The sequence below is a fragment of the Bubalus kerabau genome, chromosome 10 (genome assembly GCF_029407905.1).
Source record: "Bubalus kerabau isolate K-KA32 ecotype Philippines breed swamp buffalo chromosome 10, PCC_UOA_SB_1v2, whole genome shotgun sequence".
Lineage (NCBI taxonomy): Eukaryota > Metazoa > Chordata > Mammalia > Artiodactyla > Bovidae > Bubalus > Bubalus kerabau.
The window spans coordinates 64,589,898-64,616,082 of record NC_073633.1 but is presented as its reverse complement, the minus strand read 5'-3'; the positions used below and the strand labels follow the sequence as shown (position 1 = coordinate 64,616,082).

The window sequence follows — 26,185 nt, the reverse complement described above, 5'->3', positions numbered from 1 at the left end:
ATGCTTCCGAGCTTGAGGGTACAAACTCAATAGTCATGATGCATGTGTTTAGTTGGTCTAGAGCATGTGGGATCTTCCCAGATCACATATCAAGCCTGTGTCTCTTGCATTGGCAGGTGGATTCTTTACCACTGAGCCACCAGGGAAGCCCTTATCACTCATTTTTTGTGATGTATCACGCTGACTGATTTGCAGATCTCCAGAATAAATCCCACCTGATTATGGTATATTGTTGAATTCACTTTTCTAAGATCTTCTCTCAAAAGCTGTTGTCTGAGCAACTGGGTTCCATCTGTCTGAATCTGGATGCTAAAACACTCCCCTTAGGGACACTAAAAGGTACTGGCACATTCTCAACTACTGGGAGCTAATAAAAATATAATATGCTGCTTGAAGAAGCAGAAAGGTTTGAGAGAGAACAAAAAGCTGGGGCAAAATTGACTGACAAGGTTCATCCCCTACACAAGACTACCTCTTCAACACTAGAAGAGCTGGGGTATTTCCCTGGCAGTCCAGTGATTAAGATGCCATGCTTCCAGTGGTGTGGGTTTGCTTCCTGGGTAAGGAACTAAGATTCTGCACACACCACATGACTAAAAAAACCCCACACAATTGGAAGAGTTGGTTATTTCATCTACTGTATAGAAACCAGTACAGAGTCAAATAAAATAGAGAAATATGTTCCAAATGAAAGAGTAAGAAAAAACAATGAAATGGAGGTAAGTAATTTACCTGAGAAAGAGTTCAAAGTAATTATTATAAAGATGCTTACCAAACTGTAGAGAAGAATGAACACAGCAAGAACTTCAATGAAGAGATGGAAAATCTAGGACTGTATCAACCAGAAGTCACAGAACTGAAGAATAAAAGACTAAACGAAAAATACACTAACAGGGTTCAACAGCAGACTAGATGAAGCAGAAGAAAGGATCAGTCAACTTGAAGATAAAGCAGTAGAATTCACCCAATCAGAGTAGCAAAAAGAATTTTTCAAAAAGTTAAGTTAGCTTAAGAAACTTTACGAGACAATATCAAATGGACTAACACATTTTAGGTTTCCCAGAAAAAGAGTGAGACAAAAGGGTAGAAATCATATTTGAAGAAATAATGACTGAAATGTCTCTAATCTCAGGAAGAAAACAGATATCCAGATACAGGAAGTTCAGAGAGTTCCAAATAAGGTGAACTGCAAGGAGATCCAACCAGTCCATCCTAAAGGAGATCAGTCCTGGGTGTTCATTGGAGGGACTGATGTTGAAGCTGAAACTCCAATACTTTGGCCACCTGATGCGAAGAGCTGACTTATTTGAAAAGACCCTGATGCTGGGAAAGATTGAGGGCAGGAGGAGAAGGGGACAACAGAGAATGAGATGGTTGGATGGCATCACCGACTCAATGGACATGGGTTTGAGTGGACTCCAGGAGTTGGTGATGAAAAGGGAGGCCTGGTGTGCTGTGGTTCATGGGGTTGCAAAGAGTCAGACACGACCGAGTGACTGAACTGAAACTAATAGAGACCTTCACAGAGATACATAACTGAAAATGCCAAAAGTTAAAGACAAGGAGAGGATATTATAAGCAGTAAGAGAAAAACAACTTGTAACACACAAGGGAACCTCCATAAGACTATCAGAAGATTTTTCAGCAGAAACTCTGCAGGCTAGATGGGAGTAGCATGATATATTCAAAGAACTGAAAGAAAAAACTTCCAATGAAGAATACTCTAAACTTGGCAAAAATTCTTAATCTGAATTGAAGGAGAGAGAGACTTTTCCAAACTAGCAAAAAATAAAGGGGTCTATCACCACTAAACCAGCCTTTCAAGAAATGTTAAAGGAGCTTCTTTTAAGCTGAAAAGAAAAGGTGGTACTTAGTAATAAGAAAACATATGAAAGAGTAAATCTCAATGGAAAGGTAAACATACAGTAAAAGTAGTAAATTAATCACTTATGAAGTTAGAATAAAGGTTAAAAGACAAAAGTAGTAAAAACAGCCATGATTACAGTAATTAGTTAAGAGAAACTCACAGTAAAAAGACGTAAAATTGACATCAAAAACAAAACAGGAAGGGTAATATGAAAATGTTAAGATTTAGAATGGGATCAAAGAAGTGGTTATTAACATAAAACAGACTGTTAAGAGATATAAGTTATTATCTCATGGTAACCACAAAGCAAAAAGCTACAGTAAATATGCAAAAGATAAACAGAAAGGAATATAAACATATCATTAAAGAAAGTCATCAAACTATAAAAGGAGAGCAAGGGGAAAAAAAAGAAAAGAACAGAGAGGAATTACAAAAACAGCCAGAAATCAGTTAACTAAATGTCAGTAAGTACATACTTATAATAATTATTTTAAATGTGCTGCTGCTGCTGCTGCTAAGTCGCTTCAGTCGTGTCCGACTCTGTGCGACCCCAGAGACAGCAGCCCACCAGGCTCCCCTGTCCCTGGGATTCTCCAGGCAAGAACACTGGAGTGGGTTGCCATTTCCTTCTCCAATGCATGAAAGTGAAAAGTGAAAGTGAAGTCGCTCAGTTGTGTCCGACTCCTAGTGACCCCATGGACTGCAGCCTACCAGGCTCCTCCGTCCATGGGATTTTCCAGGCAAGAGTACTGGAGTGGAGTATGGACTAAATTCAATAATTCAAAGACAAAGAGTAGCTAAATGAATAAAAATGTAAGAACCTATCTACATGCTGTCTATAACAGACTCACTTTAGATGTAAAGACACGCAAACAGACTGAAAGTAAAGAAAAGGATATTCCATGCAAATGGAAACCAAACAAAAGCTTACCTATATCAGATAGAGGAGAGTTTAATAAAAAACTGTCATAAGAAACAAAGATGGATGGTACATAATGTTAAAGTGGTCAATTCAACAAGAAGATACAACATTTGTAAATATTTTTGTACCTAACATGGGAGCACCTAAATGCATAAAGCAAACAGTAACAGACTTAAAGGAAGAAACAGACAGCAATTCAAAATTATAGCCACTTACATATATGGATAGATCATTCAGATAGAAAATCAGTATGAAATCATAAGCCTTAAATGACAAAATAGACCCTAGGATTTAATACAGATATACAGAAAGTTCCTTCCTAAAAGCAACAAATACACATTCTTCTACAGTGTACACAGAAAATTTTATAGGACAATGTTAAGCCACAAAACATGTCTTAATAAGTTTAAGAAAACTGAAATCATATCAAGCATCTTTTCTGGCCACAGTGATATGAAACTAGAAATTAATCATACAAAGAAAACTGGAAAATTTAAAAATGTGTAAAGATCAAACAACATGCTACTCAACAACAAATGGGTCAAAGAAGAAATCAAAATAGAAATAAAAAAATATCTTGAGACAAACAAAAATGAAAATATGACATACCAAAAATTTATGGTATACAGCAAAAGCAGTTCTAAAACGGAAGTTCACAGAAGAACAAAAAATGTCTCAAGTAACATAACTTTATACTTCAAGAGACCAGAACAGAAAAGAATTAATGATACTCAAAGTCAGCAGATGGAAGAAAGTAACAAAGATTAGACAGATATAAATCAAACAGATTGAAAAGACAACTATAATGAAACTAGAGCTAGTTCTTCGAAAAGATAAAACTGAAAGCCCAAACATTTGGAACTTAAAAGCTTTTGTAGAGCAAAGGAAACCATAAACAAAACAAAAAGACAACCCTTAGAATGGAGGAAAATACCTGCAAACAAAGCAACTGTGCATGCATGCTCCATTGTCTCTGACTCTGTGACCCTACAGACTGCCAAGCTCCTCTGTCTGGGGTTGCCATTTTCTCCTTCAGGAGATCTTCTCAACCCAGGGATTGAACCTGCATCTCCTGCATTGGCAGGAAGCTTTTTTACCACTGTGTCACCTGAAAAGCCAATTATTAGGGAAATGAGCATCAAAACTACAATGAAGTATCCCCTCAACCAGTCAGAATGGCCATCATCAAGAAATCTGCCAACAACAAATGCTGGAGACAGTATGAAGAAAAGGGAACCCTCTTGCACTATTGGTGGTAATGTAAACTGATACAGCCATGATGGAGAATAGCATGGAGGTTCCTTAAAAAACTGAAAACAGAACTACCATATGACTCAGCAATACCACTACTGGACATATACTTAGAGAAAAATAATAATTCAAATAGACATTTGTACCCCAATGTTCATTGCAGCATTGTATGAAACAGCCAAGACATTATATGAAACAGCCAAGACATGGATAAAGAAGATGTGCTACATATATATGGTGAAATATTACTCAGCCATAAAATGGGATGAAATTGAGTCATCTGTAGTAATGTGAATCAACCTAGAGTCTGTCATACAGAGTGAAGTCAGTCAGAAAAACAAATGCTGTATATTAACGTATATATGAGGAATCTAGAAAACTGGTACAGATGAACCTATTTGCAGGGCAGGAGTAGAGGCACAAATGTAGAAAATAGACATGTGTGAACACAGAGGGGGAAGAGAAGGTGGGACGAATTAGGAGTGTGGCACTGAAAAATATACATTACCATGTGTAAAACAGATAGCTAGTGGGAAGCTGCTGTATAACACGGGGAGCTCAGCTCGGTGCTCTGTAATGACCTGGAGGGATGGGATCGGGGAAGTGGGAGAGAAGCTCAAGGAGGAGGGGATACATGTGTGCATACGGCTAATTCTCTGTTGTACAGCTTCCACTGACACAACAGTGTAAAGTTATAATTCCAATAAAAAAAAGAAACTGACAAGCCTTTAGCTAGACTCAAGAAGAAAAACAGAGAGGACTCAAATAAATAAAAAATGAAAGAGATGTTACAAATGATACCAGAGATATAAAGGAACGTAAGAGGTTAACATAAAAATTATATGCCAAAAAACTGGACAACCTAGAAGAAACAGTTAAATTCCTAGAAACATAAACTTACCAAAACTGAATCATGATGAAATAGAAATTGTGAACAGATTAATTAGGAATAAGGACCAGACAGCTTCACTGGTAAATTTTACCAAACATTCAAAGAAGAATTAATACCAATCCTTCTCAAACTCTTCCAAATTTATCTTATGAACCCAAGGTTACTCTGAGCCCCAAATCAAACAGGGACGCCACCAGAAAAGGCAATTACAGGAAAACATTCCGGACAAACATAAATGCAAGTTATAGAATTTTTAGAGATCTATACCTTATTAAAAAAACACAGTTTTTAATCAAGAGGCAAACGGAACTTACTAAATTCTAAATGGATCTGGATGCTGCAGAAATGTTTAGTTACAGTAATTTTGCACTTTTGACTGACAGGTAAAATGTCAAGTTAGGACACAGTTTCAGCAAATATTGTTTTATAATTCAGCTTAATTACTAAGCTAAATGTATACATTGCTTGTATACATTATTTACATACCAGCCACTGCTGTCCATAAACAAATACATGATTTTTGGCGATGTCAACTCTATCCCAAGCCAATGTAAGGATGAGCTGGTCAAATGCAGATGCATTAGTGCCTAATTGAATAAAGAAAACAGCTGAGTGGCGGATTCATTTTGATATTTGGCAAAACTAATACAGTTATGTAAAGTTTAAAAATAAAATAAAATTAAAAAAAAAAGAAAACAGTTGACAAGTTCATTTAACTTATTTGAATTTTTTGGCAAGTACATTTTTGTACACGTTTAATAGGATGAATTTATAGAAGTCAAACTGCTGTGTAGAAAGATATATAAAGTTTTTGATACACTGCCAAAATAAATTCCAGAAATGTTATACCATCCTTCAGGAGTATACAAATACCCAGTAGGAGGATAAAAAGCTTCCCCCCACCCCCAATTTATAGGGTTTCTTTGTTTTAACATCTTTCTATCATTTCCAAATTTCCGCATTTCTGCTAATATCTATCACATAAATTCTGACTCATTTTTCCATGGATTATTCATCTGCTTATCACTAATTTTTAACACCTTCTAGTGATCTTTCCACATTCCTGTTCTTAGTTATCTCATCTATAAAATGAAGAAAATAGGAAATCTAACTCTTAGGGCTGCTGCAAGAGTAAACAACATAAACTACTAAAGCATAGTAGCTAGTTCACAGAAAGAATATAGCAAATATTAGTGCTCTCTTTTTATTTTTTATACTTATGAAATCATACTTATTGACCTTTCCCTTTATGGTTTCTAGGCTTCCTATTATTTATGATCTTTATTCTTAGATGATGTAAACATGCTATATTTACTATAGTATTTTTAAAATGTTTGATCTATTGGCAATTTATTATGGCTTAACATTTGCAAAATTTTTGTGAATGATAAGACAACACCCTCTTGCTCTGCTTCTGCTACCTCATTCCACACTGTCAGGTATTTAGATGGAACAACATTTTAGTTTATAATTTTTGAAAAGATTTCTCACTATAATACTGTTTATCAGTTGGATGCCTTTGGAAAGATAATGAGAGAAAAACAATTCAAGTGAAAGTATAATAACCCCTCAGTCCTAGAAGATACAAGTTTTCTTTCCAAACTTTCCTTCCTAATAAAAATAGCACATTTAAGAATACTATCTTTAATTTCTATCAACTAATACCTTATTACTTTTAAACACTTATTTTTCAGCCAATTAAAAATGTGACACATTTTATACATCCTTAACAAGATAACAGGCCTAATGGCATAAATCCTAGTTTGAACTTTTAAAAAAATTATATACTATAAAGACAAAAGTGAATTTGCTGTCACAGAAAGTGAATGCTATGTCTTTTACAAATAAAAATTATTGAAAAATTTAATTCTCAAATTAACAAACACTAACTTATATAAAAAGACTGTAAATGAAAGACCTAACAAATAAATTTGAAACCTTACCTTTCAGCAGTGCAGTAAGAATTGCTACATCTATATCTTGATGTTCATCTGATCCAATGTGGAAAACAGTGATCTATTTAAAGATTAATCCATAATATTATGCATTTACATTTTAAAAGCTAAGGCATAAAGCAAATAAATCACAAAGTAATTTCAAAGTACATGGCATATACAATTTTCGGAGGTCAGAAATAATTTCATTATAATAAAAAAAACCCCAAAATTAAGAATCTGTATCATTTACCAAATAAAATTCAAGTATATTCAAACCTTTAGTATTTTTCTAACTGAGAATTCTCCCTGCAGTCTAGTGGTTAAGACTCCGTGCTTTTATGGCCAAGGGCTTGGGTTCAATTTCTGGTTGGGAAACTAAGATCCCACAAGCCACAGGGGTGGCCAAAAATTAATTTTTTAAAAGTATTTCTCTAGTTTAGAATGTGCTTTGAATTAAATAAAAAGGCTTATTCTGATGAAATCTACTTACGAGCTCCTTTCTTTTCATACATTCCATTAGTGTTTGAAATAAATGAACTGCTTCACTCTGGCCAAAGTTAAATGTTTTTTTGATAGTTGAAATAATATCGGGCTCTGCTGCATCAGGAAGATTCCTGAAGTAAGAGGAAATACAACTTAATCCACTGATTTCAAATTCTGCAATTTGAAGAATTTAGTATCATCAAGTACTGTTGGACAGGCAAGGCATTTAAAGATACTGTATTAAGTACTTGGGAAAAAATTAAATACTCAACCGTGAGTGAGATCTGCTTCATTAGACTTCCACTACAAATCACAAGGGTGAAAAATGGAAAATGGAGTGATTTTTCTCTTTGAATTATTTCCAACATTTTTTTATAAGGCATGTGAGTACATTATCAGTACTCACATTCTATAAGATTTTGTATAATCTTAAGATATTATGATGTGTAAACCAGTATTTCACCAAAATGTGTTAAATATCAGCACATTTGCATTTTTATTTCTTTTTCTCAAAGTGGAATATATTTACATGGCTCAAAAATTTGATATAAAATATAAAGATGTGAAAATTCATAGTGAAGGTGTCCTTTTCACTGTCTTCTATCAGTCCATTCCATCTCAACTGCTCTCAAGAAACACTATTACTTTGTGTAACTTTCCAGGATCTCTTTCCATACATACAATTCTGCTTTTCTCCCACATGAAAGGCACCATAATATATATGTTACTGTACATTTTCCTTTTTCTACATATATATTGTTAATCTTCTCAAGTCTACTAACCAGATTAAAACCATACATAAACTATTGCAAACTATTCCACTGTGCAGATGTACCATGTTATTTATCTAGTCCCCTTGATATATGCTCTATATTGTTCCAATCTTTTATTATGACAAACCATACTGTAATGCATAACTTTATGTAAGTTACTTCATATGTGTACATTTGTAGGAAAATTACCAGAAATAAAACTATCAAGTCAAAAGATATGTGCCTCTGTATATTTAACAGATCTTGCAAAATTGTCCATAACAAAGACAGTTATATTTTAACTCCTTCTAATAATGTGTCAGACAGGCCTTTTCCTCAACACTTAGGAAGGTATTTTCATGTTCATAAAACACCGAAATGAATTTAATATTCTAGAAGCCACAAGCCTCTTTATGCAAGGGTGCGCAGTTGTGTCCTACTCTTTGCGACCCCATGGACTGTAGCCCATCAGGATCCTCTGTCCATGGAATTTTTCCAGGCAAGAACACTGGAGTGGGTTGCCATTTCCTACTCCAGACCCAGGGATCAAACCTGCATGTCGTTCATCTCCTGAACTGGCAGGCAGATTTTTTACCACTCCACTACCTAGGAAGCCCCCTCAGCCCTCTTTACGTGAAATTATTAAAAATGTATTGTAATCATACACTTACCCTCCTTCTTCTGTTTGCTTATGAATATATGCTAGTAGATCTGCAGCTCTGCCTGTTCCTTCACATACGACGACTGGAACAGGAGGACTTTCCTGAAGGTATTCTAAAACAGTGAGGATAACATTTGGCCCACCCTCAAATATAAGTGCCACCACAGGAACACCTTGACCAATTCCTTAAAAAAGTAAAAAGATTAATTATGATATTAGGCAAAATTCAATAATTTAATCTTATTTTTATCTCAATCAAAAACAAAAGCCAAAATAAAATTTCTTAAAAGACTGTATTGAATTAAAGTACTCAACATGATACTAGTCTGATATAAATAAAATACTAAAACAATTACTTTTATACTGACTTTTAAGTCTGTTCTAAGTAACAAAATTAGAAAATTCAATATATAACAAGGCACATACTAGAACATATATTCACTGGAAAGCAGTAACTATTTTGCATATTTCACTACTTTAACTCTTGATTAGAAATTAAAACACCAAGTTGGTTTTCAGTTTGCTTTTTAATATGGCATGAGTTGAACTTCCAATGTTTCTATTTTTAATCACTTTTTTATTCCAAATGCAATGAGACATTAGTATAGAAATTAATGACAGAATCAGGATTACATAAACAGAACAGATCAATAAAATCAAGACCTCTATAAGAGTAACAGAAAAGAAATTTAGTGAATACCTTGTCTAGTGAATACCTAGTGAAAAAATCCAAAATATAGGTATTTGCAAAGTTCTAAAACATTCCTAAGTTTTAGGAGATGCTATGACTCCATCGTAATCTGAAAATACTATCCTGTAATTTTTGTACTTATATTTCACTTCATCATAGAGCTCACCTTCTTGGTGTCCTAAAATTACAAAATTTCTTCTTTCTGAAATAAAAATCTAGATGTTGAACTAGAAAGTTTAACCATGGTTGGAAAAGATGTGTTTCTAGAATACCAATTTTTAAGACATATCTACCAAAGAGTGATACCTACTTATGTTATCAACTTTAAAGTGATTTCTTACTTCACAATAAAGTATGTTTTTCCTCTTCAATCCTGAACTTCAAAGTCATGTACTGGAATATATCATACATTAAGAATATTTCTGAATTCCTTGAGATGCAATGGGATTACAGTAGCAACAAAGCTTCCAATGAACTTTTGTGGCTTTGGCCTTGATATTTGAGTATCCTGTTTAATCTCAAACTTCCTTTCCTAGGTCTCATTTTGTGTAGGGTCAGTTACTCTTTGTTGTTTAATGTCATCCTGCTACTAAGGAAATGAGGACTTAAAAGAACATTCTACCTTTCATAGAATGCTGCTGGCAATTAATACAGCCCAGAATAATTTTAACAACAAATTTATAAATGCCCTTACTAGCATGAATTCTTTGCTGATTAACAGTTTTTTCAAGTTCTCTTCTAAGTCTGACTTCTGCTCCATACTTTCCAACAGTGCCATCATCCACCAATATGAAATGGGAATGCAGATTATTCAGAACATTCAATTTGCTCAGAGGGTTCAACAAAGTTTGGTAAGGAGCAACCACCTAAACAATAGCAAACATGAGAGTTAGTGGGTAGGATTAAATATAACATAAAGTAAAAACAAATTTTGAAATAATCTGTAAAGGCAAAAATACAGAATATAAAAGAATGTATCAAAAAGCATGAGCTTTTAAGCAACTGAAGATTATTCAATAATGGGCTAAACCAAACAATTATATTTTGGCTCTCACTCCAGAATATATCATATTTCATCATCCCATGCAAAGGAAACAGCAGCAAATAAGCAAATAAATAAACAATGTTAAGAAACTCTCAGGTTATTAGGGAATAACGTGCAATATATAAAGGACACTGAATAAAAGCAGTTTAATGTCATATTGCTACTTTTCCAGTCATAAGTAGAATCTTTAAAGTTGATGTTAGAAATTCAATTGCATTTGAAAATGATCATTATAATTAATTCCTTTTTAATAATCTCTTGAAAAAATATCTACAACCAATTTGCATGTCTTTAACCTACTTGAATAAAACACCAGCATTTGATTACTACTTTCACAGACAATACAATTAATTCTTAACATCATGCAATCATCAAAAACTTAATTACACAGACTGGCATGATATGGAAAAAGTGTGAAATAGTTATACAAAAAAAGGCAGAAACCAAATGTACTAACACTATAATTACAACTGTTTAAATCTATGATGGTGTTTTCAAAAGGACTGTAGTACGATCATGAATATTTTAGGTTGACTTTGCACTATTCTTACTCTAATTTTGTTCTGACATAAGCTTAAATAAAAGAAATTTTTAAAAACACTCTTACATCTCTCCCAACAAGATCATTTCTGTTTTCAATCACTCCCCATGGAGCTATTCCAATAGTGCAAATCTTTCGAGATGATCTGGAAGCATGTTCTTTAAGGGCATCACCAACATGTTTTGCCACACCTGTTCATACAAAATCAAATTCACTTTATTTGAAAGTCTTTATTGTGTTCAGAACAATCCTATTCTCAGTAACGTTACAACTGGTGCTAGTTTTTTTTTCACATATACAAGATAAAAAGCAACGAAGTCCAAAAGACAAACTTTCAAAAGAAAACACAAGGACGAAAAAGAAAAAAAACAACAACCCACAATGTCAAACCACTACAACTGCCTGAAACACACGTAAAACTAACTTTTACCATGTTGTTAGGCCTAGTCTCCTCTCTTAGATTCCTCATGTTAACTGTAGTTTTTGTTACTGCTCTATACATCATCTAAAAAAAAAGAAGAGTATGGCTCAGGACTATAAGCAAAACACACAAACCCAGAAAAAACTACAACAGTTTTCTAACTGAGTCAAAAACTGGGAGGAAAGTATACAGAAAAAATAATTCAAAAGAGCACATAACTTCTCATTACCACTTGTTATGGACTGAACAGTATCCTCCCCAAAATTCCTATGTTGATACTCTAACCCCAGTACCTTAGAATGTGAAGGTATTTGGAAATAGATCCTTTAGGATATCATGTGAAAATGAGGATGTTAGGGTAGGCCCTAATCCAATCTGGCTGGTGTCCTTATAAGAAGGGGAAATTTGGACACAAAAAGAGACACCAGAGATGCACATGCAATGGGAAAGGCCACAAGAGGACACAGTGAAAAGATGGCCATCTGTAAGTCAAGGAGAGCTGCATCAGGAGGTACCAAACTTGCTATCATCTTGATCTTGGGTCTCCAGAACTATTAGAAAATAAATTTCTTTTGTTTAAGCCTCCCAGTCTGTGGTATTTTAATAGCCCCAGCAAATCAATGCATCACTCAATTAGATTTTTATAACACATTAGATCTCATATCTCACAGGGATTATTGAAATAGCATCTTCACTGTTCTTCCAATTGCTGCTTTGCCTGTTTATAGTCTATTTTTAAACCATCATTCAAGATATCTTTGCTCCTGTCAACTCTGTTTAAAACCTCCCCTTCTAATTCAGATTAAAAGTCAAAGTGCTTATAATGGCCTGCAAGGCCTTATATGATGATCTGTCTGTTGCTCCTGATATTCACCACAAACCCTATGTCAACCCCACCATCACCACTCACCTGTAACTTTCTTATCTCATCACCCAGCAGTCCTTGCTCATTCTACTCAAGCTACATTGGACCTTTCTTACTATTTTTCCAATACTTTCCATTTCTTCTCCTTTAAATGCTCTGTCCCACATTATTCTTCATCTCATTTGCTTCATTTCCTTCCACTTCTACTCAAAGTTACCTTATGAACAAAGCTTCCTTGACCATCCCTCACTATCCCTTCTCTACACTTTATGTGTCTCCCAAAGCACTTATTATTTAATTTATTATACATTTAGTTATCTGTTTGTTTTCTACATCTTTCCCACTAGAATATAAGCTCCATGAAGGCAAATATTTTGTGTAATGATATATTTTCAGTGGCTAGAAGAGTGCCACAATAAGGTTCAAAAAACAGTTGCTGTTAATGAAATATATTTTTGCAAACTAATTTAAATAATAACTATGTTTTACTTCGGATATTAAAATTAATTTGCCTTCCTTCTATCCAAACTGTGTATGTGATAGGAAAGACTTAGAATATAAGATTATATTAAAAATTAATTTCAAAAGCTATTTTTTACCACTGTCTAGGCAATGAATTGGAGAAGGCAATGGCACCCCACTCCAGTACTCTTGCCTGGAAAATCCATGGACAGAGGAGCCTGATAGGCTGCAGTCCATGGGGTCACTAAGAGTCAGGAACGACTGAGCGACTTCACTTTCACTTTTCACTTTCATGCATTGGAGAAGGAAATGGCAACCCACTCCAGTGTTCTTGCCTGGAGAATCCCAGGGACGGGGAAGCCTGGTGGGCTGCTGTCTATGGGATCACACAGAGTCAGACACGACTGAAGCGACTTAGCAGCGGGCAATGAATTGCCATTCTTTTCTCAATTTACCAGCAGTTACAAAGTGACAAGAATAACACTTTGCTATACAGTAGTAGGTCAGCAAACTTTTTATAAAGGACCAAATTTTAAGCATTTTAGGCTTTGCAAGACACACAATCTAAGAACTATCCACCTCTGCTCTTATAGCACAGAAGTGTGATACAAAACCATACAAAAACAAATGTGGCTGTGTTCCAATAAACCTTTATCTACAAAAACAAGGAGTAGGCTGGATTTGGTGCAGGGAACCATAGTTTGCAGACCCCTGCTCCAAAGCACACCATTCTTGGGAATTCCCTGACGGTCCAACGCTTAGGGTTTGGCACTGTCATCACAACGGCCCAGGCTGGGGAGCTAAGATCCTGCAAGCCACAGGCACAGCCAGAAACGAAGTCTTAATAAAAAGAAAGTAAATGATAAAGCATACTATTCTTTTAAAAGAACAAACAAAAACCAAGTTCATTTTTCAGTTGGCATTTATACTTAAGAACTATAGATTACTTAACAGAAGACTAGTATACATTTATACTGTGTTGACTTTTCAAATATCTGATATGAAAAATTTACAAACACATCAAATAAAAATTATACCAATTTTATTACTGTTTACCTGTGTTCACTCCTCCAGTTAAAATCCAGGCTCCGGTTGTAACTGCAGCTTTAATAAGACCCTTTCCAAGCAACTGCTTGATTCGTGGGTGAAGCTCAAACTTCTGCATGCCACCATGCACAGAGATAACAAGTTTGGGTAATTCCATTTGCCATTCTTTAAGCAGAAGTTGTAGAATGATTTCAGGTTTGGTGTCATAGGATAGCCTCACATACTAACAAGAAAGATTTTTTAAAAATAATAATTCATAAGTTTCATAATGCAGCATCACATGACTTAAGAAAAACTTTATTTGCATAAGATTATTATAAAATAGATTTCATAGGCTACTTGTAATATATTTACACTCCTAAGAATAAGCAATAACAAACAAACAATTTTAAGGTTGGAAAATCATTCTGTAAGAGCTAGAGAAATAGTGGCACTCTAATTTTCAAACTTTAAGATGTAAATTTGTTACACCTTCTGATTTTATAAACCAAATTACCATTCACCTGGTTTACAGATTTGTCCACAGTATTTCTTGCCTTGTAAGAAGAAATCAAAAATATTCATATCAAATCTTATAATACTCAGATGTTGGGGGGAAAAACACTTTTAATCTTCTCTAATAAAGGTTCTTTCCAAAACAATATATTAGCCATTCCTTTACAGAGATCAAACACCAAGGAAAAATATCCCAAAATATCATAAGTTATATAAAACTGAGAAGACTCCAGATTCCCTTAAGAATGATTTGTAATGAGATTTCTTCTATAAATCTTAAGCATTAGCTTTGTTTAACTTATCACTATACTTGGGTACATTAAGTGGTGCTTGGAAAATAATCTAAAGTTAATAAATTTAAAAAACAGATTATGGGACTTCCCTGGTGGTCCAGAGGTTGGGAGTCCACCTGCCAATGCAGGGACACGGGTTTGATTCTTGGTCCAAGAGGATTTCACATGCTGTGAGGCAACTGAGCCTGTGTGCCACATCTACTGAGGCCACACTCTGCAAAAAAGAGTAGCCCCTGCTTGCAGCAACTAGAAAAAGCCCTCATGCAGCAATGAAGACCCATCACAGTCATAAATGAATAAATAAAATTAAAAAAAAAAAACAGATTATGTTAGTAATAAATGAGGAATTCCATTTTCAACAATGATGGACTATGTTGTTTTGGACCAACTCTGCCCCTAGGAACTAGACAAACTAGATTAACGACCCCTGTTATTAAGACATCAGTAAGCTACCAAAGTTGTGACAACTTGTGGTGTCAGGATCCAAGAGAACAGAAAAACCCGGAGAGACAGGCCCATCATATGACACTGCTTAGCAAATCAAGACAGGGAGGGAGCCAGGGACAGCAACTTAAAAGGTAAAATGTAGACAAGTCTAAATGAATCATAAATTATTATTTGGGGATTTAAACATTTTTATTTATTTATATTTGGCTGTGCCAGGTCTTTGTTCTGCGTAGGCTTTCTCTAGTTGAAGCGAGCGGGGGATACTCTTCCCTGCAGTGCTCTGGGCTTCTCACTGTGGTACCTTCTTTTGTTGCTGAGCACTGGCTCTAGGGCATGTAGGCTTCAGTAGCTGCAGCATGTGGGTGCAGCGCTTGTGGTTCCTGGGCACTGAAGCACAAGCTCAATAGTTGTGGCACATGGGCTTAGCTGCTCTGTGGCATGTGGGATCTTCCAGGAACAGGAATCGAATCTGTGTCTCCTGCATTGGCGGGCAGATTCTTTACCACTGATCCACCAAGGAGGATCAATTTGGGAGTTTTCAAAACACACACACACACACACACACAAAATTTATGCCAACAAAAGCACGTAAGTCATGAGGGAAATAAATGCAGTCACAAGTATTCTAAAGATTCTTGCATTGACCAGGAAGTAGTAAAAGTACTAATCTGTAACAGTAACCAGTTAAAGATGTATTTTATAGTATTTATAAAATTAACCTGCAGAACAGAAAAATATATAAATAAGATGCTATAAAGAAAAGCAATAATTAAAAATACGTTAACCAAAAAGATAAAAAAAGGGAACAAAGAGAAAGTGAAATAGTAAATGAAACTAAAAAAGGTTCAATGCACCAAAACACAGTAATTCTGTATTTGTGTGTACCAATACAAGAACTTCAAAATAAAGAAATGACTAAAACTGATTTTCTGACACACTATTATATAAGCTGTCAGATAATAAACATACATTATTTAATTAACTGGCTTCCTGGGTAGCTCAAATGGTAAAGAATCTTCCTGCAATGCGGGACACCTGGGTTTGATCCCTGGGTCGGGAAGATCCCTTGGAGAAGGGCACGGCAACCCACTCTAGTATTCTTACCTGGAGAATTCCACAGACAGAGGAGCCTGTTGGGCTCCAGTCCATGGAGTTGCAAAGAGCTGGAATTAATTAAAAGGTAAATGAAGTAAAACACTCTAATACACAATATACCTTAGCTCTGTAGGAATGAGAACCCCCTTGAAAATTTATGACTCCATAAGCATCCGTTGGGCTCTGTTCTGTATGTTTTTCCACAGACCACTCTTCTAATGTCTGATTAAAATGGTCACCCAATTTCACATCTGAGTATTTCATGGCAAGACTTGCAGTAAAACAAGCATGTTGCTTGACCAAGCGACCACAAAAACACCTAAGGGAAAAAAATAATAAAACTTTTAAAAGACCTTTTAAAAAAGTCAGTCAATGAAAAACTGTTTGAAAATAAAGGAACTTTTGAAGAATATGAAAATACTCTGACTTTTTGATTTTAGGATATCAGTAAGTTAATCTGTTAACCATAGCATTAAAATACTATAAATACATTAATATTTGATGATACAGGCTTCTATTAATAAACTTAGTTTGAGGCATCTACTTCAGTTCAGTTCAGTCGCTCAGTCGTGTACGACTCTTTGTGACTCCACGAATCGCAGCACGCCAGGCCTCCCTGTCCATCACCAACTCCCAGAGTTCACTCCGACTCACGTCCATTGAGTCAGTGATGCCATCCAGCCATCTCACCCTCTCTCGTCCCCTTCTCCTCCTGCCCCCAATCCCTCCCAGCATCAAAGACTTTTCCAATGAGTCAACTCTTCCATGAGGTGGCCAAAGTACTGGAGTTTCAGCTTTAGCATCATTCCTTCCAAAGAAATCCCAGGGCTGATCTCCTTCAGAATGGACTGGTTGGATCTCCTTGCAGTCCAAGGGACTCTCAAGAGTCTTCTCCAACACCACAGCTCAAAAGCATCAATTCTTCGGTGCTCAGCTTTCTTCACAGTTCAACTCTCACATCCATACATGACCACTGGAAAAACCATAGCCTTGACTAGACGGACCTTTGTTGGCAAAGTAATGTCTCTGCTTTTCAATATGCTATCTAGGTTGGTCATAACTTTTCTTCCAAGGAGTAAGCATCTTTAAATTTCATGGCTGCAGTCACCATCTGCAGTGATTTTAGAACCCAAAAAAATAAAGTCTGACACTGTTTCCACTGTTTCCCCATCTACAGCTTTGGAGAATGTATAAATGTTAGTGAACCTGAAGACAGATCAATACAAATGATATAATTTGATAAATGGGAAAAAATTATTTTAATTAAACAAAAATAAAACAGGGCCTCAGTGACCTGCAGGAAATATCAAGCAATGTAATATACCCAGAGTTCCAGAGGGAGGAGAGACAGAGAAGGGGCTGCTGCTGCTGCTGCTAAGTCGCTTCAGTCGTGTCCGACTCTGTACGACCCCACAGACGCCAGCCACCAAGCTCCCCCATCCCTGGGATTCTACAGGCAAGAACACTGGAGTGGGTTGCTATTTCCTTCTCCAGTGCATGAAAGTGAAAAGTGAAAGTGCAGTCGCTCAGTCGTGTCCAACTCTTAGCAACCCCATGGACTGCAGCCTATCAGGCTCCTTCATCCATGGGATTTTCCAGGGAAGAGTATTGGAGTCAGAGAAGGGGCAGAAAAGGATCTTAAGAAACAGTGGCTAAAATTTGGTGAAAAACATGAACTTGCAGATATTTATTCAAGATTTCTGCTTTACTGACTATGCCAAAGCCTTTGGCTGTGTGGATCACAATTAACTGTGGAAAATTCTGAAAGAGATGGGAATACCAGACCACTTTATCCGGCTCTTGAGAAACCTATATGCAGGTCAGGAAGCAACAGTTAGAACTGGACACGGAACAACAGACTGGTTCCAAATAGGAAAAGGAGTACGTCAAGGCTGTATACTGTCACCCTGCTTGGTTAACTTATATGCAGAGTACATCATAAGAAACGCTGGGCTGGAAGAAGCACAAGCTGGAATCAAGTTTTCCGGGAGAAATATCAATAACCTCAGATATGTAGATGACACCACCCTTATGGCAGAAAATGAAGAGGAACTAAAAAGCCTCTTGATGAAAGTGAAAGAGGAGAGTGAAAAAGTTGGCTTAAAGCTCAACATTCAGAAAACTAAGATCATGGCATCCGGTCCCATCACTTCATGGGAAATAGATGGGGAAACAGTGGAAACAGTGTCAGGCTTTATTTTTCTGGGCTCCAAAATCACTGCAGATGGTGATTGCAGCCATGAAATTAAAAGACGCTTACTCCTTGGAAGGAAAGTTATGACCAAACTAGATAGCATATTGAAAAGCAGAGACATTACTTCGCCAACAAAGGTCCATATGGTTTTTCCAGTGGTCATGTATGGATGTGACAGTTGGACTGTGAAGAAAGCTGAGCGCCGAAGAATTGATGCTTTTGAACTGTGGTGTTGGAGAAGACTCTTGAGAGTCCCTTGGACTGCAAGGAGATCCAACCAGTCCATTCTAAAGGAGATCAGTCCTGGGTGTTCTTTGGAAGGAATGAGGCTAAAGCTGAAACTCCAGCACTTTGGCCACCTCATGCGAAGAGCTGACTCATTGGAAAAGACCCTGATGCTGGGAGGGATTGGGGGCAGGAGGAGAAGGGGATGACAGAGGATGAGATGGCTGGATGGCATCACTGACTGGATGGACAGGAGTTTGAGTGAACTCCGTGAGTTGGTGATGGACAGGGAGGCCTGGCATGCTGTGATTCATGGGGTCGCAAAGAGTCGGACACAACTGAGCGACTGAACTGAACTGAATTGATTCAAGATTTATTCAAAAAGAAGGAAAAAGAGAACCATTCTCAGGCACATCACAGGCCTGCTGTTAAAAACCAAAATTATAGGGGGAAAAATCCTTAAAACAGCCAGAGGGAAAAAAGACCCATTACACACAGACGAACCACTGCACTAATGACAGCTGACTTCCCACTAGAAACAAGAGCCAGAAGACAACAGAATGGTATCTTCAAATCATTGGAATGAGGAAACTCAAAATTCCATAGTCATGGAAAACATCCTTCAAAAATGAGTAAAATAAATATATTTTCAGATAAACCAAGCTGAGAAAACTCATCTCCAGTATACCAGTTCAGTTCAGTCACTCAGTCGTGTCCGACTCTTTGCAACCCCATGAACCGCAGCATGCCAGGCATCCCTGTCCGTCACCAACTCCCAGAGTCCACCCAAACCCATGTCCATCGAGTATACCAGCATTATACCAAAAGCTAAAGGAAGCTCTTCAGCCTGAAGACAGCCACCAGATCGAACTACCCATCTAGAGGAAGGAATGAATAGGCCTGGAAATGGTACAACAATTCAATATATGTAAATGAACTCATTCTATACACTTCTGTTTTTAGCCTGCCAACCGGAGACCTTCTCTTCTTTCTCTTACATTCCTTCATCACATCTTAAAGAACAACATTACTCTTTAATTAGTTGCCCGAGTAAGAAACTTAGGTGCCATCCTCAAATGTTCCCTTTCCCCACACACCACCAATCCTACTGAGTTTATCTGATTGATCACCCTTTTCAAATATGCCTATTTCTCTTCATTACCATAGGTAGTATCTTAATTCAGGCTCTTATTTTTTGCCAGAATTACTCTAAAAACTTCCAAACTATTTTTTCCTCTCAATCCAATCTCCTCAAAATGCCAACTGCTTTTATTGAGGGGAAAAAAAAGAAAATCTACTTCCCTATATAGTATCTTTTTAACATGAAATCAAAACTGTGTGGCATAGTATACAAAAAGTTAAAATAATCTGGCCCTATTTATTTCTCAAGACTCAGATCTTTTCAATATCCATCATATTAATTCCTTCTACAGCTTGCAGTTTCCTGACATAACCATAATCTCTTTCACTGCCAGGCCTTCCCACAAACTGTTCTCTCTGCTTCAAATCCCTTTCCTCAATCTTTAACCAGCTAATTCATATTCAACTTTAGCACTCTGCTCAGGCACCTGCACTTGAGTTTCAAGGAACTCTGCCTAATCCTTTACCTCCCAAGTGTGAGTTAAGTAATGCTTAAACATAATGGCCTGTGAATTTTATCCCAGTGTATTCTGACTTTTTTCATATACTAGTTTTATTTTCCAAAATGTGTGCGATACTGTTATTGTTATGATACTTACCTGACAAGTTGCTGACAAATCTGACATCCTGGAAGGCATCTATAAAACAAGGTAAATCTATTACTTAAAGGGAAAATCATTTTTCTTCTTATTTGAACTAAACTATAATAATCCATTAAAAAAAGTACAAAACAAAGGAATATTATATATTTTTCAAGAGATATCTTAGGTCATTTGTACCTTTTTTAAAAACTCAGTTTTCATTTTTTAAATACAATTAGTTGTGTCATAAAACCCAGAAACCACAAAAGACAGATTTAACTACATTAAAAAAAAAAAAATTTATATGGCAAAAACACATCACTAATAAAAGTCCAAAGATAAACTGAGAAAAAATATTTATAGAAAAAAGTTTAGCTTCCCTAATAATATAATATATTAAATATAAATATAATATATAAAGTTTCCCTAATGGCTATGGTTTTTCCAGTGGTCATGTATGGACGTGAGAGTTGGACTGTGAAGAAAGCTGAGCGCCAAAGAATTGATGCTTTTGAACTATGGCGTTGGAGAAGACTCCTGAGAGTCCTTTGGACTGCAAGGAGATCCAACCAGTCCATTCTAAAGGAGATCAGTCCTGGGTGTTCTTTGGAAGGAATGATGCTAAAGCTGAAACTCCAGCACTTTGGCCACCTCATGCAAAGAGTTGACTCATTGGAAAAGACTCTGATGCTGGGAGGGATTGGGGGCAGCAGGAGAAGGGGACGACAGAGGATGAGATGGCTGGATGGCATCACCGACTCGATGGACAGGAGTTTGAGTGAACTCCGTTGAGTTGGTGATGGACAGGGAGGCCTGGCGTGCTCCAGTTCATGGGGTCACAAAGAGTTGGACACAACTGAGCGACTGAACTGAATATATAATATAAAAAGTGTATTCACTTCCCTAATATATTTATCAAATCAATATAAAATGGGAAAATATATGAACAGATGTATGCATGTGTGCTCAGTCACTCATTCGTGTACACTCTGCAACCCCTGGACTGTGGCCCACCAGGCTTCTCTGTCCATGGTATTTCTCAGGCAAGAATACTGGAGTGGGCTGTCATTTCCTGTTCCAGGGGATCTTCCTGACCCAGGAATCGAACCAATGTCCCCTGCATCTCCTGCATTGGCAGGTGGACTCTTTACCACAGAGCCACCTAGGAAGTCCATATGAACAGATAATTCACAGTAAAAACATAAATATGAAAAGATATTTGATTGGAAGAAAATTATTTAATCCTTTAAGACAATATCTTGGTATGAATATAGAAGAAAGTAGTCTTATATCTGCTGGTAGGAGTACAAATGGAGGGCAATTTGGCAATACTCATCAAAACGAAAAATGTACTCTCAAACTTTAATTCCAGTACTTAAGAGTAAAGGTTAAAAATATCTATAGAATATGTGTAAAATAAAGTTATTCACTACAGAATACTTTTGTCTAATAGCAAAAAAGAAAACAGGTTAGCTAAAACGTCCATCCATCAGGGAATATTAAAATTATGATCCAGATATATAATTAGTAAGGATGCAACAATTAAGAACAAAGAACAATGTGACCTGGGAAACGTCATTGGTGCTCTCTGATTAAAAAACATGATCTTATAACAAAACCCATCTTTAATAACTAGTATGAAATTCAGATAAATCACAGAGTAATGATTGAAAGAGACACTAAGGTTATCTATTTTAATGATCTAAAAAGACATTTACAGAAATTACTAAAAATTGGGGGAATATTAAAGAATACAAAAAATGTTTTCTTAATGGTGATCAAATAAATGCAAATTTAATACATAATTTTCTGTTAATCACTTTCTTGAAGATAAGGGCTAACATTAATCAATATTCAGGCATTCTCGTCACTACTGGTGACAATGTACATCATATTCTTTAATCTTTTAGAAAGTTTTTTGACATTACATATATTAAGGGGGAATAAAACTTGAAACACAAAAATAGTTTTTATCCACTAAAACCTCCATTACGACCTAATTTTAATTTAAAATAGGCTCAAAATTGAAAACAACTCAAGTGCCCAATAGCAGGATATGTACATGAACTGTATATACACCAACAGAGTATTAACTACTACTCTTAAAGGGATATTATGGAAAAATAAAGTTACTATAACATTTTGTTAAAAAAAAAACAGATACAATGTTTTACATATAGACTGAATTTAGCAATATTTTAAAAACAAAAGCTATGCACTGAATAAAGATTAAAAATAGGTGCAATAAATGTTATTAATGACTGTCTTCATGTTTTGATACTCTGAATATTGAGCCAACTTTCTACATCTCAAGTTTGCAAAATCATGCACATTTCTCTTATAATGAAAATTTGTATAAATGAGACAGATACTAAAAATTTTTTGCCATTAATATAAAAAGAAATGTTGAATTTCAAACAGAAGGTTTATGTAATATACAAACAAAATATTTAGAAATTCTATTCAATAAATATTTACCAAGAATTCACTATGATGTCACAATAATAGGGACAGGTACTATAACTTAATATATCAATTAATAAAAGACTGGGCTTCCCAGGTGGCTCAGTGGTAAAAGAACCTGCCTGCCAACGCAGGAAACACCAGTTTGATCCCTGGGTCAAGAAGATCCCCTAAAGAAGGAAATGGCAACCCACTCTAGTACTCCTGGCCTGGAGAATCCCATGGACAGAGGAGCCTGGCGGGCTACAGTCCATAGGGCAGCAAAGAGTCAGACACGACTGAGCGACTGAACACACACATACTGTAACTTAAAATAGTTAATAAAAGATTGCTTACTTGGCATAAGAACCATATATCAAATGGAAGTAAAAGCTGTAGAGAAGATAACTGCATAGAAGACAAGGTTTAACAGGAGACAGGAACGGTAAGATGACTAAAAACTCCAGTAAACACCTTTTTCAATTAATTTGTCCTAAGTGCCTGTGAAGAAAAGTGCTTTGTAGTCCAGAAAGTAAGTACATCTTTGAGGTACCCTTTTAAGCTTTTTGCTATTTTTAGGTCTCAGAAAAAAGAAAAAAATTAGGAAAAATGTTTCTTCAATAAATACCTCAAGAGATCTTTTTCTTGAATTCTAACTCATGTCCTTTACTTAAATTTTTTTTTTCTATTATCAATGCCATTTTTAAGACCAAAGGACAATCAGAGATGCCAACAAATTTCTGGTGATGGGTTTTCCAATAGGTGCTCATCTGCAGCTACATATTGGCAAACAAAAACAGCAACCATTAGGTTCATACTGGTTTCTTCAGCGTAACTATAGTGTTAGGTACTCAATAGACGCCCCTTAAACAGATACATAAACATTTTAAGTTCTCAGTATCAATAAATCAAATTTTTAAAAAAGAGACTTAACTGTCTGATCTTTTGTAATACACTAGTATGATATGGGGGAAGATCAGGGAAGGAAGAATACTCTGAATGAGAGGTTTCATGTTGTGAAATGTCATTAAGAACTGCTGCTACTGCTAAGTCACTTCAGTCGTGTCCGACTCTGTGCGAGCCCATAGACGGCAGCCCATCAGGCTCCCCTGTCCATGGGATTCTCCAGGCAAGAACACTGGAGTGGGTTGCCATTTCCCTCTCCAATGCATGGAAGTGAAAAGTGAAAGTGAAGTCGCTCAGTAGTTCCCGACTCTTAGCGACCCCATGGACTGCAGCATGCCAGGCTCCTCTGTCCATGGGGTTTTCCAGGCAAGAGTACTGGAGTGGGGTGCCATTGCCTTCTCCAATTAAGAACTGCAGAATGCTGATATCTTGCTACTACTATCTCCTCCTAATCCTAAAAGATTAACAGTAAACACAAAAATTAACAGTAACTGCTGCTGCTGCTAAGTTGCTTCAGTCATATCCAACTCTGTGCAACCCCATAGACAGCAGCCCACCAGGCCCCTCTGTTCCTGGGATTTTCCAGGCAAGAATACTGGAGTGGGTCGCCATTTCCTTCTCCAATGCATGCAGGCATGCTAAGTTGCTTCAGTTGTGTCCGACTCTTTGCGACTCTATGGACAGAAGCCCACCAAGCTCCTCTGTCCACGGGATTCTCTAGGCAAGGATACTGAAGTGGGTTGCCATTTCCTTCACCCAACAGTAACTACAAATAATTAATAACTTTAGTTTTTAATAAATAAATAGCAATGTAATTTACATCTAAATTTCTATAAGAATTCAGAATAAAGAGAAGTATACGTACCTGTGAGGGTCTTTGGAACTTGGTATGATATATACACATTCCCTCTTGGTCAAAGTGCTTTCTATCCAGGATTTCTGGGACTAAAACAGAAAGTTTAAAAAGACTGTTTATAAATTAACCAATTAATATTACAAAGAAAAATTTAATAAAAAATACATAAAAAATTCCATTTTTAGTTCACTGTTTATTACATATAACATGTTTATTGATGACAGCACACCTAAAATATGAGAATCACTCCATTTAAATCCACTGAGTTTGAGACTACTAATCAATAGTACTATGCAGATACTAAATCAACAGTGCTATGCAGAGCCAAAAACCTCAAGAGGGGCTGGTACGAGCCTGGGAAGTGGATCATTTTACAGCCAATTAGAAGTGACTGTCCGAGACCTGCCAAGCATTCCCGTAGCTAAGACTTTTTTTTTTTTTTTTTTTTAATTTAAATTTTATTTTATTTTTAAACTTTACATAACTGTATTAGTTTTGCCAAATATCAAAATGAATCCGCCACAGGTATACATGTGTTCCCCATCCTGAACCCTCCTCCCTCCTCCCTCCCCATTCCATCCCTCTGGGTCGTCCCAGTGCATCAGCCCCAAGCATCCAGTATCGTGCATCGAACCTGGACTGGCAACTCATTTCATACATGATATTTTACATGTTTCAATGCCATTCTCCCAAATCTTCCCACCCTCGCCCTCTCCCACAGAGTCCATAAGACTGTTCTATACATCAGTGTCTCTTTTGCTGTCTCGTACACAGGGTTATTGTTACCATCTTTCTAAATTCCATATATATGCGTTAGTATACTGTATTGGTGTTTTTCTTTCTGGCTTACTTCACTCTGTATAATAGGCTCCAGTTTCATCCACCTCATTAGAACTGATTCAAATGTATTATTTTTAATGGCTGAGTAATACTCCATTGTGTATATGTACCACAGCTTTCTTATCCATTCATCTGCTGATGGACATCTAGGTTGCTTCCATGTCCTGGCTATTATAAACAGTGCTGCGATGAACATTGGGGTACTCGTGTCTCTTTCCCTTCTGGATTCCTCAGTGTGTATGCCCAGCAGTGGGATTGCTGGATCATAAGGCAGGTCTATTTCCAGTTTTTTAAGGAATCTCCACACTGTTCTCCATAGTGGCTGTACTAGTTTGCATTCCCACCAACAGTGTAAGAGGGTTCCCTTTTCTCCACACCCTCTCCAGCATTTATTACTTGTAGACTTTTGGATCGCAGCCATTCTGACTGGTGTGAAATGGTACCTCATAGTGGTTTTGATTTGCATTTCTCTGATAATGAGTGATGTTGAGCATCTTTTCATGTGTTTGTTAGCCATCTGTATGTCTTCTTTGGAGAAATGTCTATTTAGTTCTTTGGCCCATTTTTTGATTGGGTCATTTATTTTTCTGGAGTTGAGCTGTAGGAGTTGCTTGTATATTCTCGAGATTAGTTGTTTGTCAGTTGCTTCATTTGCTATTATCTTCTCCCATTCTGAAGGCTGTCTTTTCACCTTGCTAATAGTTTCCTTTGATGTGCAGAAGCTTTTAAGGTTAATTAGGTCCCACTTGTTTATTTTTGCTTTTATTTCCAATATTCTGGGAGGTGGGTCATAGAGGATCCTGCTGTGATGTATGTCAGAGTGTTTTGCCTATG

General features: G+C 36.4%; 1 protein-coding gene across 4 annotated transcripts in view; it reads right to left on the bottom strand.

Moving 5' to 3' along the window:
- Positions 1-26,185, bottom strand: part of TRPM7 (transient receptor potential cation channel subfamily M member 7) — a 109,924-nt gene that overhangs the window by 66,012 nt on the left and 17,727 nt on the right. For 3 of the 4 annotated variants that reach the window (XM_055537980.1, XM_055537982.1, XM_055537984.1), the window contains exons 2-11: positions 24,521-24,600; positions 20,326-20,364; positions 16,288-16,486; positions 13,847-14,060; positions 11,109-11,233; positions 10,151-10,322; positions 8,776-8,950; positions 7,360-7,483; positions 6,876-6,948; positions 5,419-5,519 (exon numbers count right to left, since the gene is read on the bottom strand). In XM_055537980.1, coding sequence (XP_055393955.1) covers positions 5,419-5,519; positions 6,876-6,948; positions 7,360-7,483; positions 8,776-8,950; positions 10,151-10,322; positions 11,109-11,233; positions 13,847-14,060; positions 16,288-16,486; positions 20,326-20,364; positions 24,521-24,600 — 1,302 coding nt within the window. The remainder of the gene's footprint in view (positions 1-5,418; positions 5,520-6,875; positions 6,949-7,359; positions 7,484-8,775; positions 8,951-10,150; positions 10,323-11,108; positions 11,234-13,846; positions 14,061-16,287; positions 16,487-20,325; positions 20,365-24,520; positions 24,601-26,185) is intronic. The other variant, XM_055537981.1, reaches the window with a different exon arrangement.